At 46.5% G+C, this 17,700-nt stretch overlaps 1 protein-coding gene and 1 pseudogene across 4 annotated transcripts in view; both read left to right on the forward strand.

Annotated features, from left to right (window-relative positions):
* The first annotated feature begins 706 nt into the window (after nucleotides 1-706).
* Nucleotides 707-2,972, forward strand: LOC143398560 (zinc finger BED domain-containing protein 4-like; annotated as a pseudogene).
* Nucleotides 2,973-4,584: 1,612 nt separating this feature from the next.
* Hmgxb4 (HMG-box containing 4) overlaps nucleotides 4,585-17,700 on the forward strand; it is a 31,418-nt gene continuing 18,302 nt past the window's right edge. For 2 of the 4 annotated variants that reach the window (XM_076855095.2, XM_076855096.2), the window contains exons 1-5: nucleotides 4,585-4,653; nucleotides 9,087-9,185; nucleotides 9,810-9,958; nucleotides 10,189-10,267; nucleotides 11,040-11,995. In XM_076855095.2, coding sequence (XP_076711210.2) covers nucleotides 9,155-9,185; nucleotides 9,810-9,958; nucleotides 10,189-10,267; nucleotides 11,040-11,995 — 1,215 coding nt within the window. In that variant the 5' untranslated portion in view covers nucleotides 4,585-4,653; nucleotides 9,087-9,154. Of the gene's footprint in view, nucleotides 4,654-9,086; nucleotides 9,186-9,809; nucleotides 9,959-10,186; nucleotides 10,268-10,372; nucleotides 10,488-11,039; nucleotides 11,996-17,700 lie in introns of those variants that run through there. The other 2 variants (XM_076855098.2, XM_076855097.2) reach the window with 2 other exon arrangements.

The following is a 17,700-nucleotide window of genomic DNA, read 5'->3' on the forward strand; positions in this document are numbered from 1 at the left end:
ATGGAAAGTCTTTTCGGAGAGGATTTCTTAATATTTGATGGGGCCTAAATCCCAGAAAAACATACAAGTGATTTTGCATAGTTTCATGGGGTTCTCTCATCTCTAAAAGCAAATCTGTATCTCTAACCCTGCTCTACAGTAACCAGGACACCAAGCTTCTGCTTGGACTCTTCCTGTAATGGAGAGCTCACAAGGTAGTCCATTATACTAGTGCTAGGAAAATAAAGTCTTCATATTAAAACAAGCTCTGTACACTATAATGCTTAACCATTGGTCCACTTTCTTCACAGTAAATAAGAAAATTCAAAAGTCCCTAATGAATGGGTGTGACGTTCCCGTCCCTGTCCCCAGGGCACAGACCATGCCGTGGAGATCCTTGGCAGGCCTAGAGTTTGCAGAGTGAGAAATGGGAAGTGGACCTCTGGAAGCATGAATACAGACATGCAGGAGGGCTGTGTGTGCTGTCGAGGTGGTGGGGAGCCTGTCTAAAAGACTTGCAGCCAGTCTCCCCTGTGCCACGGCCAGGCACGCAGCAGCAGAGCCCAGCACAGAGCACTCACAGGAGCAGCCCAGAGTCCCAACGGCTGTGACAGAGTGACAGCTGTGACAGGGTGACGGGTGATGCTGGGCCAGCGCACAGGGGCACTCAGACCAGCTCTCTGTTGACACTAGCATGAGGAAGGAGCTGGGGTAGTTATGGTCGGCCATGGAGGACAACCAGGACTCTCATCCCAGAGGGGACAGTGATCGTGTTTCTGATCAAATAAGTTTTAAAATAGAGGAGGAAGAAGGTGATCCAGTTCCCAGCCGCTGTTTGGAAGGAGTGGACTTTCAGGGTGAGTAGGAGGGCAGGAGGCACACAGTGGGGAGGAGCAGGCTGAGGCCGGGCAGGGGGCAGCTGCTTTCCCGTCCAGTGGGGATGGCTGCGGGGCCCTGCTCTCCCAGTCCAGCAGCCCGCTGTGCAGCGTGGCCATGGAGGCCCTGGTCCAGAGCCTTCTCTCCCGCCACCACATCAGCTCCAGGAAGAAGTCGCCAGCGTGGAAGCATTTCTTCATCCCCCCCACCCCACTGGGCCGCACCAAGGCAATATGTGGGTACTGCATGGAGGAGTTCAGCAGGGGCAAGACGGAGAAGAACCCGAGCACCAGCGGCCTCTTGAGGCACCTGCGGCGGACGCACCCCACCAAGCTCGCGCAGGAGAACGGGAGTGTGTGCGCCAGCTCCTCCCTGCCCTGGCCCTCGCTCCTGCTTCCTCAGCAGCCCACGGACGTCGGGGACCTGGGCTCCGCACTCTCGCCCCCTCTCGCCGGTCAGACTTGCCCAGAAGATGGCAGCTACAATCCCGTCCCCTGACCGCATGCAGGAGGAGCCCGGGTCCATGGTCTCTTCTGAGGTCTGTGATGTGCCGGTCACTGAGAAGTACAGCAGAGAGGAGGCCCTGGCGGGGCCATCCTCCCACCTTGCCCCACTCCACTACTGCAGAGGGCGTGGCGGAGAGATGCCTTGCCTTCCCAGGAGCACGTCGGGGTCCAGGAGGAGGCATTTCTACCTGTCCCCGCTGGACAGCTCCAGGGCCGTCTGCGTGCACTGCATGAACGACTTCAGCAGGGGCAAGAACGGCAAGGACCTGGGCACCAGCTGCCTCATCCGGCACATGCAGAGAGCACACTGCTCCATCGTGCTGCAGGAAAACGGGGGCGGCTCGGGCACCCCGCCCCTGTACCCCACGCCCGCCACCCTGCTGCCCACCCTGCTGCGTCCAGACGGGGAGCCGGACTCCATGTCGTCCTCTCCAGGAAAGCTGGTCCAAGAGTGCCCCTGGGCCTCCTCGTCCCCAGACAGGCTGGCGGAGGACCTGGCTGGGGACCCACTCGGCTGGGACCTGTCCGGGCTGTAGTCCTTCGAGGACTGGGCGAGGCTTCTATGGGCGCCTCTCCTGAGGAGCAGCAGGTCAGTGGGTGGAGCCCGAGGAGGTGTGAGCCTGGCTGTCTTCCAGCAGAACAAGAAGGTCATGAAGAGGCTGAAGTCGGAGGTCTGGCACCACTTCTCCCTGGCCCCCTTGGACAGTCTGAAGGCCATGTGTCGGTACTGTGGCTGCGTCATCAGTCGGGGGAAGAAGGGGGATGTGGGCACCAGCTGTTTGATGCGGCATCTGTACAGACACCACCCTGAGGTGGTTGGGACCCAGAAGGGCTTTCTGGGTGCCAGTCTGGCGAACTCTCCGTATACCACTCTCCTCCAAGACGCCTGGCCTGCCCGCTGTGGTCAGGAGGAACCCCCAGGCTGTTTCCTGTCAGCAGCAAGAAGACCTCCAAGCTGTGGAACCACTTCTCCGTCTGCTCTGAGGACTCCACCAAGGTGGTGTGTCTGCACTGTGGCTGGACCATCAGCAGGGGCAAGAAGCCCACCAACCTGGGCACCAGCTGCCTCCTGAGGCACCTGCAGAGGTTCCACTGCCACGTGCTCAAGGCCGATGTCCACCCGGAGACCACCCTGTCCCACTCTCCAGACGTCCGGGGACCACTGAGCACAGAGTTGTCAGGCACGTCCTCCTTCAATGCCTCAGTGAGAAGTTCTATGACTCTCACCCAGTTGCCCAAAAAATCACCAGCCTGATAGCAGAGATGATCGCACTGGACCTCCAGCCCTACTCCCTCGTGGACAGCGCTGGCTTCAACAGGCTGCTGGGGTACCTGAGGCCCCAGTACCCCGTGTCCCCGCCCTCCTACTGCTGCAGCACGGCCATCCCGGGCATGTACGACAGCGTGAAGCAGATGGTCCTGTCCCAGCTGAGGGAGGCCGAGAGTGGCGTGGTCCACTTCACATCGGGAATCTGGACAGGCACCCAGAGCCGTGAGTACCTGACCCTCACTGCCCACTGGGTCACACGTGCCTTACTCCTGTTGGGCCAGGTGGCGGTACGTTGGGAGTCCATGGAAGCAGCCTGTCTCGTCGGTTGTGAAGTGGGGTGATGAGGTTTTAATTCATAACTGCAACGTTTTTTAAAAGGGGTCAGAAATGTGTTTTCCTAGAATGGAGACAAGATGTAAATAGTTTTATTCTGTAGGCTTTTTATTCAATTGTGTAAAAACCTTGAATCGGGTACTGTATTTTAGTTAAATGTTGCTTTAATTGCAACAACACAGCTTTTGTGGCTGTGAAATGAAACCTGTAAATAGGAGGTGGAGCTTAAGCCATCCTGACTGAGCAGTTTTAACTGCAGGTTCTAAAATGTGTCGAGGAGTGGAGAGAATATTCTGGAAGCTAACTGTTTACCACAGAGACAAAGAGTTTGAAAACAAAACTGTGCTTGGGTGATTCACGGAGTGTGCAGTTGCAGTGAGGGGTCACGGACAGGTTCCGTTTCAGGTCTTTGCATTCAGGGCTGCACGGTCCATTCATTCACTCAGAGGTCCCCGACTGTCCTGACTCCTTGAGATCGGAGTCCCATGTGTGTCCATGCTGGGGATTCAGCCGGTGCAGAGCGTGGCAGTGCAACAGGGGCCCGTTGACCGAGCGCCCCTGAGCAGTGGAGCTCTCTGTGCGCTGACCCAGGTGCTGGGACCACAGCCGGGCCCTCCAGGCAGTGGTGTCCAACAGGGGCGTCTGGCAGGCTACAGCGATGAGGCTAGATTTTTCTTTTTTTATAATAGGGAAGATTCAGCCATCACTGGGATATTTTAGAATCCCAGGACATCAGAGTGAAATTATAAGTTGTCATATTCTTTTAACAATATGTCTTCAAAGTGTTTGCTTTAACATCTGAAAAAGGTTCCTGTTCTATGTCACTTCAGACCATTGGGTGCTGTGGGTGAGGCGACCTGCTCCTCTGCCATGGCCCCCTAGGAAGCTGTCCTTCTGTTGAATACTGTACCTACGCTCACTCTCAATTCGAGTGGACTGTGCTTTCGTGTATTTATAAATGATGGATTCAGTTTCTGAAATTAAACTGTTTATTTGCGGTTTTAAAAAAAAAATTCAAGTTCTCTCATGACATCTCATCTCTCTGAAGACCATTTCTAAACTTTTAAGTGAAAATAATTTATGGCAGAGAAATGTAGATGAATAGGCAGGCAAATTATTTTACAGTGTGTCATTTCAAAGATATGTTCTTCCACCTCACCTCCCCAGCTTAATATCCAAATATGGATGCTAAATTACAAGTAAGTGGCACTGCTGTTAATCTGCATGGCTCTGGGTTTTGCAAGTCGGGGGATTATTGAATAAAAATACCTTGAAAGAAATACTATAGTCTTGCGAAAAGCATTGCATTAAGAGTCAGAAGACTTGAAGTTGTATCCTGACTCCCATTCCAAATCGCATCATGGGGCAAGTCACTTAACCTCTCTGAATCTACTTCTCTTATGCAAAATGCAACAAAACCGACCTCACGGGGATGCAGTGAGTTTTTAACGATATACTGTTCAGAAAGCTTCTAGTCCAAATCTGGCACTGAGCAAGTTCTCAATAAACACTTGAACTCTGCAAGCGCAGATTCATTCCATGCGCTCGGCGCTCTTTCCCCCCCATCTCCAGTCGGAGTCTGCGCTCTGAGCTCGACTGAGGCTCCCTGGCTGCTCGCGCTCTTCTCTCCTTCTCCAAGATGGCGGCGGTCGGCGGCGCTGAGGCGGGATCCGGGCGAGCCGAGTGAAGGTAGCGGCGAGCGGAGCCCCCACGAGGCCGGGCTGGGCCCCCACCCCGAGGTGGCATCGGTCCCGGCCCGGCGCCACCCGTCGCCCTGGGCCCGCGACACCGCCGCGGGGGCGCCCCAGGCCCGCCGCGGCCTAGCCCTGGCGCCGAGCCGGGGACTGGAGTAGCGGCCGCAGCCGCCCCCGGGAAGGGGCTGGAGCGGGCCGAAGGAGGAAGGCGGCCGCGAGCTGTTCAAACGAGGAAGGCGGGAAAGCTGCGGGGCCGGGAGGGGGCGTGCGGCCGCCCCGGGGGCCTGCGGGCCGCGGCCGCCCCTCCCCCTGCCTGCGGCTCCGCCCTCGGGGGCGCCCGGCGCGCGGGAACCGGGCCGGGCGGACGGGCTGCAGGGCGCGGGGTCCCAGCGCTCGGGGGAGAGGGGCCGGGACCGGGGCGGCGGGAGGGCCGGGTCCTGGGCCGGCGGGAGAGGCTGCGCGGAGCTCCTCTTCTCCTTTTCCCAGAGCTTTGTTGAACTAGCTGTTGCTGCACGGCTGCCGGGAGAATCCCATTGGATTGCGGTGGGGACCCCAAAAATGGTGGTCCTGGGGGTCAGTTTGCATAAACAACCTGGTACTGTGTGCATTCTTTGCGTGCGACCCAGTTTGTGCCTTCGTAGCGGGAATCTTCTCCATACAGGCCCTTTATCCCTCTGCAATTATTACTTGTAGCTTCGCTTTATTTTAAATCATGCAAAAGAGAAGAAACGTCTGTCTCCCTTCTCTGCCGGCTAAGGCGGTGGCAGGTTCTTTGGCCTCGTAGCAGAGTAAATAAAAACACTCAACCCAAAGTAAAGCCTGTTGATCGCACAAGGCTTGTCAAAATTTGTATTGCTGGTCTCATGGAAATGTGTCTTGTCAGCCGATCTGTGCGGTGGTCGTGGTTCCGCTGAATTGTGCTGCATTGAGAGGAGTCTATCCCCACCCCGGGCTGTGGGATCTGCGGCTTCCAGAGCTGGCAGGGGCTGTGAGTGCTGCATAGGTAGGTTCTTGGACAAGGGAGTGGCAAGAATCCGAGCCACGGGCCTTCCAGAGATTGGAGGAAACCATGAAAATGAGAAGACATCTGCTGCTTCTATCCTAGAACCAATGGCAACAACAAAAGTTTGTAAACTGGCAACAGCTGGATGTGCATCTGTCTTCCTTTACCTGCAGTGAGTTCCTGAAAGGAGTGTTGGAAGAAGAGAAAAAGGAGAACAATCTTGGACAAAGCGTTCATCCTGGACTAGACATGGATCTTAGGGTTTCACTTACTGCCCAGTTCACAAGGCTTAATTGGTTTCCTTTTTTTTCAGTTCTTATTTATAACCCGGGATGAAGCTTGGGGCTCAGATTATTTCAAAAAAATCACCTTCTGAAACTTTTTCAGTATTTACAGCTTGAATTTTCAAAATAACAAATACAGCATCTGATGACTTTAATTTTTTTCAAAAATACTTGGGTCATCCAGAAAGCCTATGCCTGAACGCAAGCTGAATTTTTATCTCCAAGTGGAAAAGCCGCTCCACCTTCCCTTTTCCACACTGAAGAAAAGTCCCAGAAGAGCCAGTTAACAATTTGCATGTTCCTGCGTGGGCTTTTTTAACAATGGCATGCTTCTTACTTCCATAAACAATATTAAATAATAAACTTTTACTTATGTTGTCATTTCTTAGCACACTGAGACAAACATAATTGTAGAACTGTTCCTGCCTCTTGAAATTGAAAATGTTAGATTTTAAACTCCAAAATCATGGAATTCAGGAGAATGTGTTTTAGCACCTCTTTTACATTTGCCAACGTTTAATGTAATTATGTTTTCTAACGTGAAAAGCAAACCTAATTTTTTTTTCACTAATCTTCATAATCTTCTCCCTACCCCTGAATTCTGAATTTATCTTGGATAATATTTAAGACCTGGAAGAAACATCAGGGGTTCATCCAATCTTGTATGAATGTTGCCTGAATTCTGCCTCTTTCATCCTGTTGCTTGAGACTTCTTTATCTGATATCATCTTTCTTTTATGACTCAGCAACCACAACTAACCCCTGAGCTGCAATAATACCCTGATTTAAAGAGCCTAGAAATTCTGGGCCAATCGGCCTTCCTAATCTGGGAGTACTGTAGTCCATGCTGTTTCTCAAGCTCTTGGCTGCCCCAGCCCATTAGTGAATTGGATTTGTGTTCAGGTCCCATTCATTTTTTTTCTACAGATATTTAATCCTATAATTATGAAGTGCTCTTTGGTATCTTTAAGAAGATTTAGGACTGGAGGTGTAGCTCAGTAGCAGAACACTTGCCTCTCAGGTATTAAGACCCTGGGTTCAATTCCCAGTACCAAAAAAAAAAAAAGGAAAAATTAAACTATATCAGGTGTAATTCTCACACACAATGTCCATACCAGCTTGTTTTCTGTGTTGGCCTGCCTCTGAGGGACAGTTGCTAATTTCTGTTCCTTTTTGCACCTGTTTTTTTTTTTTTCCTATAGTGCACTAGTTTTTCAGAGCAGTCAGGTGTGAGACAGGAGGGCTTTTTCATACCTATGAAGTCTTCCTTATACTGTCTGCAGAGACACTTGCTCCTGTTCCGACCACATGGCTCAACTCTGTTCTGAGTTTTCATTGCCAAGGGCAGGCCTGCTTGTAAGTCTCAGAACCTGCCTTTGCTTATGTTTAAAAGTGCATCTTGTTTTGACCACAGATTGATGTCTGTGTTTATGAGATTGAAGAAGTGTTTTTTGGTTTACCATTATTTCTCAAACGTTCTTTGCCAAACCCATTAGACATGAAAAGCATTTAACTGGAGGTCTCAAGCTGTTTTGATTCTTTGGTATCGTCAGCCTCTGAAAACCAAAGTGGCCTGTGTATTTTCTGATAAACTCTATGTTGTAATGCCAGTGAGATGATGTTCCATTCCAATAGATATAATCCCCTGTGACCCACCTTCACCCATTTTGGAGTCAGCACCATTTGGGTGGGAAGGAGAGGATAGTGATTCCATTCAAGAAAAATTAGTATTTAAATGCAGGAACATGAAAACTGGCTGTTATCTATCCATGAGGCCTAACCTTATATCCCCTTCAATCCCCTGAAAAAGCCTTTTGAGCAAGCAGTTTCCCAGTTTGCCTTTGACCAGTTGGTTTCTTTACTTCACTCCAGTGTCTCTTACTCACAAGTTCGATCTTCAGTTCACTTCCCAGGGAGTGGAGAAGTACTTTTTGTACTTCTTTTCTTGATCTTGTAAATCATTCTTGGCAATATCTTTTTTCTTCCGTTTTCAATTTAGGCTTACCTTTGTGTTGCATTTTATCTAAGTGTACAAATAAGTCTTTTTTATGTTAATTTATGAAAGTTTCCCTTGTTAATCCAATTCATCTTTTCATACTTATTATTTGTACTTACCTGAAGGAATTACTACTGTGTCACTGAAGGATACTTCACTATTTCTAATCCCATTTATAACGATGAAAGTAAAATAAAATGAAAATAAATGACCAATCAGGTCAACTTTTAAGCATTTGACTAACTGTATGAGAACGTTTTCAAACTATTTAACACTTTATTCTATTTATCCTGCAAAGACTTTTCCTGAAAGACTTGACACTGCTTGTCCTAAAGTCCTTGAAGGACTTGACCATCCAGTGCCGTGTACCCCCTTGTCATCTTCAAAGTCAAATGCACATCTAAACTTGAATGCCAAAAGAAGTTCTAAAAATTCAATATGATATATAGAACATTTAAATTATATTAATTCTTCTAATCAATAAAAATCTTAAAATCATACAGATTTCATCACCTGTAGACAAATGAAAGTGCTCCATGTTTTTCACCTAGCCTTTAAGAAAGGCTTGTTAGGGTGAAAACTCACATGACTCACTACTATGAGAAGTGTGGCTACTTTTATATTTCTATAAACCAAAAAATTAAAAGTCTTTAATATCTGTATACTGTTACTATTTCTGTTTAAGTTGCAATAAATTTTACTGGTTCTCCAATCCACTTGGTAGGATTTTGTGGTCTTCAAGCATTTGGTGTAATCTGTCTTCCTCTGCATCTTGCTTTACCTGTGCATCTTGTAACCATGATTGAACCTACCCCTCTGACTTCATGTCAGTTTCTGCCCTGTCTCTATGTTGTTGGTCCTGTTGGCATTTCAGAAATCTCATTAATTTTGGAATTGATTTTTATCCAGGAAGTATTTTATATACTTCTCCAAATGACAACTATGACTCAAATCTAATTAAGTTTAACACACCTCCTACAATTTCAACCCCAGTATAATTACAACCAGAATGAGGAGGTGACAAGACACTCCTTTATTTCTTGCTGCCCTTCCAGTCGGCCCTTGGATCGCTACGCATTCCACCTGGAAGGTTGCCTCTCCACAGATTTCGCATTACAGGAGGGTTTTCCTTCTTTATTTCTCAGACCTGGTCCTGTAGACGGGAAGGAGCCTGGACACAGTGACACATTCTCAAAGGCCCTGCAGGACCGCCATGGCTTATGATGACTCCATGAAGAAAGAAGGTATGACCCCTTTACCTGAGAAGCGTTCCAAAGGGGGTATCCTCTTCAGTGCTCGCGGCCCAAGGATGTAGAAACCAGCACTGGACATCACAGCCTAGACTCCCAAGTGATGGTCCAGAGCACTGTTATGACCTCAGCCTCCACGCCCTCCCCAGACTGGGCCCATGGAAATGAAAACCAGGACAGGGGTTCCAACATGAGAGTCTGAAATATGAGCCTTGGTTTGTTGGGGTGATCCCCTGCAGCACTCTTGGTCCTGCCAGCTCCAGTGCAGGAGTCTGGGGATAGGAATCACACATTGGACGCCCACAGAGCAGCGCAGCACAGGAATCATTACTTTCAGCCTTACCTCTGCAAGTCTGTCTACCTGTCAAATCACAACTAAGAAACTATGTCTGAGGATGCACTTTGGGTCTTGCATAGCATGGAAACATTGTTTCTTCAGGTTTGATTCTTGTGTTTGCAGCCAGGTCATCAAGAAATATTCTTTTCCCTCTGGGTTTAGCCCTATATTCTAGTGAACTTATTGAAACATAATTGTAATTTAGAAATGGAGGCACTGTTACATTTGGTTGCTACTTACTTGTCATTCTCACTTCCTTTTCCAAATTAACCTTTGCTCAGATTGCTTTGATGGTGACCACAGCTTTGAGGACATAGGACTTGCAGCTGGCCGAAGCCAACGAGAAAAGAAACGTTCTTACAAAGATTTCTTAAGGGAAGAGGAAGAAATTGCTGCTCAGGTCAGGAATTCTTCCAAGAAGAAGTTTAAGGTAAGTTCTAAACATTTAAGTTAGAAAAGTTTTTACACTTATTTTCCTAATATTTGAAAATGAAAGTGTGTTCTTAAAACTTTAGGAAAGAAAAATAAACATTGTTGACATGTATTTATTTTCCATGCTTTACTTTGTTTTCCAAAGTCAAAAACCGTCAAAGAACGAGTGTTGTTCCAAACTGCCTTCCTCATCTCTTATTATTGGCCAATTCTTCCTTCTAATTGCAGGATAGTGAGCTTTACTTCTTGGGGACGGACACACACAAGAAGAAGCGGAAGCACTCCTCTGATGACTACTACTATGCAGGTATGGATGGGCAGGGCGACAGGCGGGACAAGCACATCACTGGTTCTTGGAGTCGGGGTAGGGGAAAAGGTCCAGATGTTGCTGACTCAGTGGCCTATTTAACAGGACAGTGGTTCTTGTTCTGAGTGCCGATAAACCAGTGTGAAGGAGGAGAGAGGTGGAGGGCTGGTATTTTGGAGGATTCAGCATAGAAGAACAGTCTTCATTTGTGATATACCAGGTACCAGGTTCCTTCTCCCCCGTCATCCACTTATCTTGCACCATGTTATCTAGCCTCCCTTTTGCCACATGTGGTCCTTGGGCCCTCTGGCCTGCAACTGTGGGTCTTTTCTCAACCAGTATGTCCATTCACAAAACCAGTTAGTTTTCTTGGCTATGCTATGCACATAGCTGATGGGACTAATGTTTTACCTTAATGAGTTTCTCCTGAGCACAGAATCAAATGATACTTTACCTGCAATCTAATGTAAATCGTAACTACCCCTAATCCACAGCTATAGTCGGTTCTTCTGGGTTTGCTCTCTGGTTGCTTGTGGAAGACTCAGTGAAGGGAAACAACTTTAGTGACAAGGATGGTCTCAAGGGTTGAAGACAGACTACCAAACCAGGAGGCACATGGGCGTCATCGCTGAACATTAGGAATCAAAGGGTGTCCCTTCAAATCACTCCTGTTAGCCTCTTCCTGATACTAGTCGGGTGTTTTGGTGAGAGAGGAAACTTGATGGATGTTGCTGCCTGTCCTATTGACAGTACTTCTCTTAATTATTTCCAGACATTTCGTCTCTGGAATCGTCACAGAAGAAAAAGAAGAAGTCCAGCCCACAACCTGCCGATACAGCTATGGACCTGTTGAAAGCCATCACTTCCCCACTGGCGACAGGCTCCAAGCCCTCCAAAAAGGCTGGGGAGAAGTCCTCCAGCTCCTCAAGCCATTCAGAAAGCAAAAAAGAACACCACCGGAAGAAAGGCAGCGGAAGTGGCGGCGAGCTCTCCCTGGAGGACGGCAGCTCCCACAAATCCAAAAAAATGAAGCCCCTCTATGTAAACACAGAGACACTGACCCTCCGTGAGCCTGATGGCTTGAAGATGAAACTTATTCTCTCACCAAAGGAGAAGGGAAGCAGCTCAGTTGATGAGGAGTCTTTTCAGTACCCCCCTCAACAAGCGACTCTGAAAAAATCCTCCAAGAAGTCAGCTCGGGATGAGCAAGGTGCTTTACTCCTAGGACACGAGTTACAGAGCTTTCTGAAAACGGCCCGGAAGAAGCACAAGTCATCCTCAGACCCACATTCGTCTCCTGGCCCTGAAGGCTGCGGGCCTGATGCCTCCCAGGCCCCCGAACCCCACAGTGCTAACCTTGATCTTTCAGGGCTTGAACCTATTCTGGTGGAATCAGACTCATCCTCTGGTGGGGAGCTAGAAGCTGGCGAGTTAGTGATAGATGATTCCTACCGGGAAATCAAGAAGAAAAAGAAGTCAAAGAAGAGCAAAAAGAAGAAGGACAAGGAGAAGCACAAAGAGAGGAGGCACTCAAAGTCCAAGAGAAGTTCGGGACTGTCTGCTGCAGCAGTGGGAGAGGTCACAATGACACCCGGCCCTCCCCCCAGCGTCCCACACGCTGGAGCCGCCGCCCCTGCCCCACCGCCTCCCAGCTTCCACACAGATGGGCACAGTGAGAAAAAAAAGAAGAAAGAAGAGAAGGATAGAGAAAGAGAAAGGGGGGAAAAGGTAACATGTTTTTTGAAGGGGGGACAGTGGGTAGGGGATGAGACAAGTTCTTCACATAGGAAGTGGACTTGGAGTTCCGCAGCCGGGGTGCACCTAGGCAAGCACAGCGGGTCAGGGCATCGTGGAATGATACCAGTGGCCAAGTCTATCTGGTATGCAAAGAAGAACCGATCCCAATTTGAATTACTAATGGTTCTCCTTAGCAGAGTTGTCCTCCCTTCGTGCCAGTCTGGGCTTAGAACGCTGTGGCTTCTCCTGGCCACTCCTCCGAATTCATGGGAAGAGCTGAGCCAGCCTCTTTCCTTTCCCTTAGCAGCAATTGTCGGGACACAGAAAGGTGTCCTCTGAGTTCATTTTAAAACTTTTTTTTTTTTTTTAAAGAGAGAGAGAGATTTTTTTTTTTTTTAATATTTATTTTTCAGTTTTCGGCGGACACAACATCTTTATTTTATTTTATGTGGTGCTGAGGATCGAACCCAGCACCCTGCACATGCCAGGCAAGCGCATTACCACTTGAGCCACATCCCCAGCCCCAACTTTTTTTTTTTTAAATGTCCTTTCAAAATTAGTAGAACAGTGACCAGTTAAGTTACAACAATTGGATTTTAGGGTTTGATGGCTATGTTGCTAAAGGTTTTCTTTTAAAAATGAGCTTTTTGTCCCTGTTATGGAGTGATATATAGAAATTTACAAACTGATAAAACAAAGCAAAGAAGTCTTATTCTGGAAATAAATATATTAAGAATTTGAGAATGGAAATTTCATTTCTATCTATGAGGTACAAGTTATTTTCCCCACTTACAAGATGCCTTTTAAGATAAAGGAGAGAGAGAGAATGTGTACACACTTCAGAGTGGGGAGAACAAAACTAACCTCTGAGCCAAGATTCAATGTGAACCTAAAAATCTGTATATTTAAATGCTAAGGCAGGTTTTATCCATCTGTCTGTCTGAAAGTTGCTTCATGAAGTACAGAGTGTATATTCTGTACGATTCTGTTGTGCCTAAGACTTTCCATTCTAGTGATATATGACAGTGCCATAAGCTAATCTCACAGTGCTGAATATGGAGGTGCAGGGTCGTCAGAGAAAGCTAGAAGAAAAGAAAGGGTGTGGGTGGGAGGGAACACACAGAGGCAGAGAGGTGTTTAGGAACCAGCCTAGAAAAATACCTGACCCCCAGGCCTGTGTTTCCATCCACCTGGTAGATATCTCCGTGTGGATGCCTTGGGTACCTCAAACCCCTGTATTGCTAATTGAGTTTGTCAACCAGGCCCCAAACCCCTGTCTCCTCCATTTCCTTCTATATGCCCTGTGTCCTGCCAAACAACCCAAACTTCAATCTGTGTACTTAGATTTTTCTCAATATTTTATTATGAAATATTTTTCAAACAGTAAGAATTGAAAGATTGTATGATGAACACCATATACCTCCTTTGAGGATCTCCAATTCATATTTTGCTTTCTGCTTTATCATAGCTCCATCAACCAGTCCATCTTACCTTTTTTAATGTATTTCAAAGTAAGTTGTGGGTAGCGTACACTTTACCCTTAAGCACTTCAGCTTGACGTCAGTGTTTTCAGGGCTTTCTTTGTTCTCTGAAATTCACATAAAATGAGAGAGGTTAGGTGGACGTTTATTGAGTTTTGATAAATGCACAACCTGTGTGACCAGACTTCTGTCAGGATATAGACCTTACCATTGAGCCAGAGAGCTCCCTCCCACTCCCTTCCTGGCCAGTCCCCGCCCCCAGAGCCAGCTGGCACTCATTCGTCTTCTAACTTTATGGTTGGCTTTTGTTCTCCAGTCTTCCTCGATGACTTTTAAGCCTTTATTCATTGCCACTATCTTGGGCCTCATCCCTCCTTGTACTTGTGTGACAGATGGCTTCCTTTCCGCTGCTTCCCTTATGCAGTTCATCTTACACATTGGTTCCAGAGTTCTCTTAGGTACCCCTGCGATGACGAGTCCTCTGTGGGACCCTTACTACTGCATGGGAGGCTATGAGCTGTGAGAGCTCCAGCTCCGTGGCTGTCCTGCTCTCCTGCTCTCCGCTCTGCCTATGCCTGTCCAGCCTCTGGCCCTTTGTAGTAGTCAGTAAGCACTTGTTGGATAAATAAACATCAAGGTCCAGACCTTGGCAAGCTTTCATCATTGTCTGGATTTAGCCCTAAACCTACTTTTTCAGCTGCTTTCCCTCTTATTGGTTTATTTTATATACCATGTGTGGAAATCAAACTTTTTCTCATACATTGTCATTTCTTTTCTTTTCCTCATTTTTTCAGTGACCTTCCCCTTCTCACACATCCAAGCTCTGCCTTTCCTTCAAGACCTTAGCACATGCCACCTCTTCTAAGACATCCCAAACCCATGTCAGAATTCACTTGTGAACTCCTGGAACAACTTCCTTTCTTGTTGCACTTATTTTCTGCCTTATATTAGAGCTATCTTTGTAAGTATTCCCTCTGCCCTGTTAGACACCATAAGCTCCTTAATGATAAGCACTGTTTTAGTCAATGTCACTTTAACTCCTCCGTGTCCTTCATAAGCATTCGGTAAGTTTATGTCAGGCGCATGAATATATGGACGGAAACATGGTGTTGAAAAGGTCAGGGTGGGAGCAAACTGTGGAGAAGCTGTCATACCAAAATGAGGAACTTGGCGAGTTGTGGTTTATGAGCAAGCTTTAGATGTGATCCAAATGATAATTTAAAAATGAAATGATAGAACTGTACAAGATGGGTTAGACTGTGACAGCACTCAGGAGTTGCGATAGTCCAGAAGGTCTGCAGGGAAACCCTGAGGGAAAGTTGAAGAGACAGATTCAGAAAAGACTGAAGGAGAGTGGAAGAGATCAGGCTTGCATCAGGGAAGCTAGAAACAAATGAGTATGGGGGGGCAGCCCTTAACGCTTTGAACCTGGTGCTTTGGAAAACAGTAAGCTTCTCAGGGTTAGAGACTTGCCCTGCTGTAATGCCCTGGTGGTAGCAAGTGCTAAGAATTTTAGTTCTAAGCAAGAACCTTAACATGAATTAATATTTGATAGTAACTGTCTAAAATGTCAGAAATAGTCTAACTCTGAATCTAATATTTATTTAGTCAAAAAATATTTATGGTGCATATATCATGTTTTTTGGGGGCCTAACTTGTTAAGCATAAAATTTTCCTGTGATGCTTTTAAAGAGTATCCTTTTCCTAGGTTTGTTTCATATAAAAAAAAAAAATCTTAAAAGTTAGGAACAGAGTCCAACCAGAGAGAGAAGCGCTCAGGGATAGCGTTCCCCCAGCCTACAGTGAGCAGAGGCTGAAGAGCCACCCTAGAAGTGCTGATAAGGAGGACTAACGAGAAGAGAGAAGCTGAGGAGCAGAGCTGGTGTGGCAGGAGATAACATAGACTCAGGACAGCTGCAGAGCTGAGTGTTTGAGGGCAGGCTGTGGAGCCAGACCGCGTGGTCCAGACCCTGGCTGTGCGCTTGCGGTATTAGGATTGTACCCGGGAATACTTTACCACCGAGCTATACCCCAGCCCTTTTTATTTTATTTTGAGACAGGGTCTCACTAAGTTGCCGAGGCTGGCCTTGAACTTGGGATCCTGCTGCCTTGGCTTGTTGAGTATTTGGGAATACAGGGATGCGCCACAGCATCCAGCTGAAAGCAACTTCCAGTTCATGGAGAACTCATTGAGTATTGAGATTTGCCCTCTTGAAGAAAAGTGTGAAGGATTTTTTTTTTTTTTAATTTGAGAAGCAGAGTGTAATAAAGTGGTACAAAGCTTAGACTGGGATTCAGCAGACTTGAATTCTTATCTGTCTGGTACTTGGCAGCTGTGTTCCCTTGAGATTGCTCCCTCAATTCTCTGCTCATTAGTAAAATGGGTTTTTTTACGTTAAATAGTGTTACATGTAACACTTAGCATAGGGCATGACTCAGTAAATATTAGCTGCTGTTACAATTGCTGTTGCTTACTTCTCAAGTTCTGCGAAAACTTACAGTATGTGCAAAATTGTCTTTAAAATTTCTTTTTTAGCCACTCATTCCACATATTGGTTGACTAAGCTAGGAGACTGTTTTTATGCATCTAATAGCCCCTTCATCTAATAGCCCCTTGGTAATACCCCAAACTCTGCAAGATCTCACTTATTTAGGAAAACAAGTAAGAGCACAAAGAAAACAAGGACTCTAAAAAGCAAAAGCAGATATTATAAAATGATAGTCCCAAAATGCATCAGAGCTCATTGGAGAGCTTCATGGTCTCTGGGGGAGACTGTGACCCCTCTGACTCTATTCCTTTTTATATTGGGGAATTAGTAACCAGTGTACTTCACTTACAAGGGTGTGGAAAAAAATCAGGTTGAGGTGATAGCAATGCCCATACACTCTGACCTCTCCCCATGCAGTTCTGAGGCTTTGTATTCATCCAGTACAGATTTTTTCTGCACTTGGATAGTGTTAGGCACTTTCCAGATGCTAAGAGTACAAAAAGAAATAAGACACAGTATCTGTTGTCAAAGATCTTCAGGTCTGTTAAGAGAGATCAGAAAATATTCAGTATGTTGAACTGCAGCAGAGGCATGAGCAGAGGGCTGAGGAGGACAAGGAGCCTGCATGACAGGTTCCCTGGGACAGGCATCTTCGGAACCAAATCTTAAGGCCAAGTAGAAATTATCAGGTGGGAAAAGAAACAGGCACTTCAGTCAGCAGATGGAAAACATCTGTGTAGATGCGGAGACATGAATGGGCATAGAGTGATCATAGGAGTTGGCGCAGCAGGCAGGAAGAGCTGCTGTGAGGTGTGCCCAGGAAGTAGGGAAGAGCTGAGCAGGAGTCGGGAAATCATAGCCACGATGGCCGTACTGGGGCTCTTAAGTATGTTGTAGGTATTTTCATCCCATTTCACAGAAATAAGAGCAGAGAAGTGAAATCACCAGTCCCAGGATGCACACTGCTAAATACAGAACAGGAATTTGGACTCATTTTTCTAATTGCCAATCTGTGCTCTTTTCACTTGCAGAAAGAGTGTTGTAAGTTATATTCAGTGATGTATTATGAGAGATAGCAGAAGTATGGTATGCGTTTTAGAAAGATTTCCATTCACATTGGCTAAAATAAAAGCTTTAGTATAAAAATCTTACTCATTTAGTAGCATCTCCCTCAGCCAGATCATCATCTGAGTTAGAAGAACATCAGACCGTATGGTGTGTAAATGTTAAATCTTCATTAATAGAAGAAAGATAAATTTTATTAAGATTCATAAGCAGTGTTGTTTCTTCACACCTAAATGTTTTATCTTTCAAAACTGGGTCTTAGAATTCATGGAAGGATTTTCCCCAGATTCTCAGAGTTCTATCTATGATCCCAGAAAGTTAAGCAAAACTGCCTTAGAAAGAGCATTAAGAAGTTGCTTTTTGAAACATCTTGATACTGTTAATATATCTCATCAAACATTTATAAGGAGATTTTGGCTGTACAGTTACAACAAGAGTCACGTTTAGTAAGTAGTCAATGGGCTTGTTGCTGACAGTTTGCTACTAACCATAAAGTAAAGTATCCAAGTTTTCAAAATAGTAACATTTCATTATAGCACAGTTGTGTATTCCAGCTGTGATTGACATGTCATCTTTGTCTGTTTTCTTGCATGAGAAAGCCTAGACCACTCCAGTGGCCTTGCATTTGGAATCTTGTAGAAATGTGTTGTTTGTATAGCTA

This window comes from Callospermophilus lateralis, chromosome 4 (assembly GCF_048772815.1).
Source record: "Callospermophilus lateralis isolate mCalLat2 chromosome 4, mCalLat2.hap1, whole genome shotgun sequence".
In the NCBI taxonomy this organism is placed as follows: Eukaryota; Metazoa; Chordata; class Mammalia; order Rodentia; family Sciuridae; genus Callospermophilus; species Callospermophilus lateralis.